Consider the following 6,018-nt stretch of genomic DNA (forward strand, 5'->3'; position numbering starts at 1 on the left):
CTTCAGATGGGCCAAGTTGCATGTAGATGAATTATGAGTATCAGTAAGGACTGGAGACAGGCTGAAATGGGTGGTGGGGCAGGCTCTGCACTCTATATTTCTTTCTAGATCTTGTAAAGTAGATACATTTTCTCCCTTTAAACATAAACTTTCATGAAGAATATATAAACAAAATGTTCTTTATTCAGTTTCATGGTTCCAAGTTGGTTAACTTCAGTGAGTTTTGAAATTATCAGACTTGGTTAAGAAAGAAAAACATCCTTCTCAGCTTGCAGCAGAGACCCAGGGCTCGGTATGAAAGAAAAAACAACTTCAACTTAAAAAAATGCCCAGGGTTTACTGTTTCTTAAAAAGGGTGTTTCTAGGACAACTATTTTACACAATAAATGACCCTGTGCCAAGAGAAGATCTAGCTAACCTATTCCTAGAGTTATGAATGTTTGTAAATCAAATAAGCAGGAATGGTCTCTAAGAATTTTGCATGCCTGACCTTAAAATAATATTAAAAAGCTAAACATTTTTAAAGAGTAAATTGTTTCCTAAATCATAGAAACACTCACTTTTCTCTAAGTGTACATAACAGGACTGAAATCCCTCTGAAAAGAGAGGGGGTACAAGTGGGTTACCGAGTAGTGTTCTATTACATGTCCTCCCCTTTCTCACTTCGCCCCTTCCCTATGAGGCCCCAGAGATACTAGGAAGTGCCTTCACAAGGACAAGCTAATAACTCACAGTAACAATTATAAACTACAGAGCAGTGGTCTCAAATTGTGGTTTCCTAACAGGAAACTTGTTAGAAATGCAAATTCCGAGGCCCCACGCCAGACTCAATAAATCAGAAACCCTGGGAGTGAGGCCCAGCAATCTGTGTTTGAACAAGGGGACTCTGATGCATTTTAAAGTTTGAGAACCTCTGCTGTAGACTAATTAAAACAAGAATTTCAAGAGTCTTTCTGTTTTCTCAAAGCTGATGGGTGTTATATGAAATAATTATAAAAGCTTTAGGGATATGATTATAGGTAGTAATTACAGACTATTCTATTTCTATTGCAATATATGTGCTCATGGCAGATTTTAGTAGATAATTTTATTAGTTCATCTAGTTAGCTCTTGTTTGGCTTTGAACAAACCAACCCTAAATGACGCTGACAATGTGGTCAGATCTTAAGATGGCAGAGATTGAAATTTAGGGTTCTCTTGGGCCAGCTGAGACAAGTGACTAGAGAAGTTATATATCCTTAGAGAACCGTGTACTTCTCTTGTATAATCACATGTAACAGTTACAATCAGTAACTGCAGAGGCCACTTTTAGGCAAACAGGCTTGAGCGATGGACTGTAGAAAAGGCCCACAGCGACCACCTGGATGAATACAGACCGGCCCATTGGGGGACCCACCTCAAGATACCCAGAGGCCCTAACTGACCCATGGCTACTTATCCTCACCTTCCCTCTTTAAAAACAGCCCCCACCCCCTGCCTCTGCAGACGGCCTGCCGCTCCCTTCCAGCACGTTCCATAAACTTCTATCTCCTTTGTTCTGCCTCAGGTGAATTCTTATCACCAGCTGTGCCACCGGCTTTCACCAGACTGTTGTCCCACATTTGGGGGCCCCTATCACCACAATAACCAAGTATGTAATAATTTAATTGGCTTAGGAATGAAAGGGCTCATATTATCAATCTATGCAAACTTATAACTAGGAGAAACAATATACTGAGTTGACAGGGGGAATTACATTTGATTCTAGGGCAAAACATTTTATTTTGGTTTGCCCACTGTACATGCCTTACTCTGTTATGAGGTCTTGAAACAGCACTAATAATTTTCAGATTAACAATTTTTTAAAGCTCTCTCAAATCTTATATATGTCTCATGATCAAAACCCAAAAGCCCTCAGAAGACCAGTGCTACTGAGCAGAGGAGTGAATATCTCCCTGCATAATTCTCAAGTGAGAAAAGGTTCTTTTCTTTCCTATAAAAAAAAACCCTTCTCATGCTTTAAGGAGTAAGCATACTGAGCAGCAAGGAAGCATTAATCTGTTTAAGAGAGGCTCAGATCTCATTCTCCAGAATCACAGGATAGCCACTGTTACATCATCAAACTGGTCCCTCAGAGCTGCCCAGGGCTTCAGGAACTCCTCATAAATATGATAATAGTATCACTTAAATAACAATCATGCTCTGAGTGGAGAGAACTGTTGGAAACACCAGCTGCGATATCCCATACTGACATTTTAAATGAAGTTGAATACGCTTGGTAGTTAATGCATATCAGGTGTGTCAAAAATGAGCCATTACCTTTCTAATATTCCTGCTACAGAGTTTAGAATCTAATCAAACAGAACATATGGCAAATACATTCTGTTTTGAGGAAAATATTTCTAAACAGTTGCATGGGGCTGGCTCAGGTATTAAGATTAAAACCAAATTTAGTCACCATACCAAAATTCTTTTTCAACTCTTAAAAAAATTACTAGTATCAAATAAATGGATGCCACCAACTGGAGGAAAGCAAGGAAATATTAAAATGATTTCCTCAGGCTGGAAATAACAGTCTGCTTATCGTAATGACAGATTATAATAAATTCTTAATTTATTCAGATTCATCAAGCAAATTGTCTTCATAAATGGTAGTATTATATGACATTTTTGTTACCAGTTTTCTAGAATAGCCCTCAACAACTGAAGCAAATACTGTGGCAGAGAAGCCTAACAGCTATGCAGGCCAGTTGGTGGCATAACATCACAGTCGTTGACCCAAGTGTCCCGAGAAGAAGCAGTATTTCTTTTTTTAATGTAAAAGCTGAAAGTAACTTTTCCTCATTTTCAAAGTAGGATGCTGGGTTTTCTCCTGCCAAAAGGATATCATTTTACATTTCATTTATGCAGCACTTTTTATTCAAATGAATCAAAATGATTCAATACATCAATATTAAACAGAACAGTCCTGCTTGTCATTTTCTCTCAACCCTTCAAAAAACTGCTTAGTTTATGATATGTACTTTTGGTTGGAATTACTAAAAAAGGAAAAAGGGGAAAGACCTAGAGCAGACACCATCTGATTTTCATGACCTGTATACACTTTATTATTTGTCTTACAATGCTCATTAGAAACGAGCAGCATGGGGCGCCTGGGTGGCTCAGTTGGTTAAGCGACTGCCTTCGGCTCAGGTCACGATCCTGGAGTCCCAGGATCGAGTCCCGCATCAGGCTCCCTGCTGTCAGCAGGGAGTCTGCTTCTCCCTCTGACCCTCCCCCCTCATGCTCTCTCTCTCTATCTCATTCTCCCTCTCAAATAAATAAATAAAATCTTTAAAAAAAAAAAAAAAAGAAACGAGCAGCATAGGGTTGAGGCCAGGGATTTTGTGGCAAAATCAAGCATATCATATGTGCCTCTCCACACCAACTAAGTAAGCACTCTCTAGTGTGTGCTCTCTCTCTGGCTGACAAACCAAAGAAATCTGAGATCCTGCAAGAGCTGACCTGATCTAAGCCTGGGATTAAACACTAATAAAAATGCTGGCTAAAGCTATATCACATTGAAAGCTAAGTACTGATGATTTAACAGGTTGTATTCACCACTGCATCCACTGTGAGTTATTCATAAATCACAGCATCTAATTTCACTATTGGAAACATTTAATAAATTGGAATCCTATGGATGTGGACAGCAGTTTTTTCTAAGCTTTTAAAATAAATTAAAAACAAGGTAAAATGAAACAAATGAATTACTGGAAAGTGTCTATTCTAAATGAACTCCTTAATGAATGCTTATAAATGAATACAAAATACGGAGCTTCTCTGACTATGATTATAGCAAAGGCAGCAAAAAGCATTAAGTATTCCCTTACGTGCATTATGTTCGTAATGGCAAGAGGCATGCCTAAAGTTCACTATATGTTATTAAAAGTCCGTTCTGAGCTCAGTAAGTTTCTCAGCCCAATAAGCATTTAAAAAAAAAAAAAAAAGAGCCAATACCTCTGCAAACTGAAACAAGGCTGATGCTTGACACTGTTTTGAAGGAGTATCAGGGTGGGACGAACTGGAAGATATCTGAAAGGAAACAAGTAATTTTTAACGCACAAGGACATTTTCCCATATCAGACTAATAGATTCTGCCATATATTTCCACTGTAGACAGTGATAAAGATTAAGACATGAATCATCACCCTTAATGCCTTTTAGAAGAACAGTATAAATGATAAAGGAAGACAAAGGCCATGTTTCTAAAAACAGATGATTGGAAGAACAAAGGACCAAGTTTTGCTCATCTGCCATGTCTCTTGTAGGGTATCAGGTATGCTGCAAACAGTCGTTGAGGAGACTTGAGATGAACTGCTTTATTTTGAGAATAACTGCTTTATTTTAATATATTTTTAAAAATATTATTAAAAGCTGGAAGCTGCAAGAAAAGCCAGTCGCTCTCTCTTCCCTACACCACTCCCCCCAAGCTGTTCTCTGCTTAGAGGCAGCTGGGAAGCAGTGCTGGAGAAGCATATGGATGTATGGCTCAGGGTATCTGGGATTGAATCTTAGCTGACTGCTCACGAGCTACATGACCTTGGGCAGCTCAGCTGATCTTTCTCAGACTTATTTTTCCCAACTATAAATTGATGATAATGATGAAGAGAATAATCCCCATTTTACAGGATTACGATGAAAAGAAAAGCTACAGAATATACTGCTTGGCATAGCACGAGAACTCAATACTCACTGAACAGGAAGAGCATTTCTTTTGTAACACTATGCATGCATACATACACACACTCCCTGTCACTATCACTCTTCAGGCATCTGACTGTGGATAGAGGATTCTGCCTTACCACACCCGGTTCAACTAGGAGGCCTTTCGTTTCCACTTGGTAATTACGGTAGCCTCATTAAAAGTTTGCTCTGATGGCCCCATAGAAATACTTTCCAAAGATCTTTTGAGAACAAGGTCAGTTATTAATTTTGGTTCCCAAGTGAACAAGACTTCTATACAGCTACAAAATAGGGTGAGAGTGAGTCACAAGAGCAAAAACCCTGGGTATTATGAATTCAGCCCATTCCCAGTCCCATAAAAGTATTCTCCTTCAAGTAACTGTGCTCACCAACTCCATCAAAGGGTACTTACTAAGCACAGATGCACCTTAATCATAACTCTTCAAACAGAGAAGTCATTTTTTTCATCTTAATTAAATTAAGCTGGTTAGAAAAACCATGGAGGCAGCTGTTGATACAGTATCAAAGTAATGTTTGGGGATGAGAAAGAATTAGTGAAGAGACTGATGGAATTACTGACTTTACTCACTGCTGAAGCCATTAAGAAAATTTTAATGCCACTATAATTAGACATATAAGCATCTTTAGAATAAATACCAGTAAAAAGAAAAAAGATCCAGATCCTATTTTACAAAGAGACCACTGTGAATGAATAAAATTTAACCAAGTATTTTAAGGACATTTGAAGGTAAAATTATACTCTTTTTGGTTAAACCATGAAACCTATCATTTCAAATGAGCACCATGTGCAAGTGTGACAGATTGCAAATATGAATCCACGAGGATTTTCCTGAGGTCCTGGGTAGGTCTTACTTCAGACAGCATTTTTCATTCCTATGCACCCTCAATAAAAGTTGAAGAAAATAGCGAGTTTATATAAGGGGAATTAATTGCCTAACCTATATTTCTTTGAGGATTAAGACAATGGATGAAATGAAGAGAACCACTACCAACAACAATCTAGATTTTTGAAAAGCATTTCACAAGCTTCTAAACAAAAGGATTTACTTATAAATTAATACTGGGATAGGGACCTCATCAAGATAAAAAGCTTCTGCACAGCAAAAGAAACAGTCAACAAAACCAAAAGACAACCGACAGAATGGGAGAAGATATTTGCAAATGACATATCAGATAAAGGGCTAGTATCCAAAATCTATAAAGAACTTCTTAAACTCAACACCCAAAGAACAAATGATCCAATCAAGAAATGGGCAGAAGACATGAACAGACATTTTTCCAAAGAAGACATCC

General features: G+C 38.1%; 1 protein-coding gene across 12 annotated transcripts in view; it reads right to left on the reverse strand.

The window, feature by feature from the left end:
- BBX (BBX high mobility group box domain containing) overlaps positions 1-6,018 on the reverse strand; it is a 273,335-nt gene that overhangs the window by 55,835 nt on the left and 211,482 nt on the right. For all 12 annotated transcript variants that reach the window (XM_081797447.1, XM_081797437.1, XM_081797450.1 and 9 more), the window contains one exon: positions 3,979-4,053. In XM_081797447.1, coding sequence (XP_081653573.1) covers positions 3,979-4,053 — 75 coding nt within the window. The remainder of the gene's footprint in view (positions 1-3,978; positions 4,054-6,018) is intronic.

Source organism: Leptonychotes weddellii, chromosome 1 (genome assembly GCF_054177405.1).
Source record: "Leptonychotes weddellii isolate Sample4059 chromosome 1, ASM5417740v2, whole genome shotgun sequence".
In the NCBI taxonomy this organism is placed as follows: domain Eukaryota; kingdom Metazoa; phylum Chordata; class Mammalia; order Carnivora; family Phocidae; genus Leptonychotes; species Leptonychotes weddellii.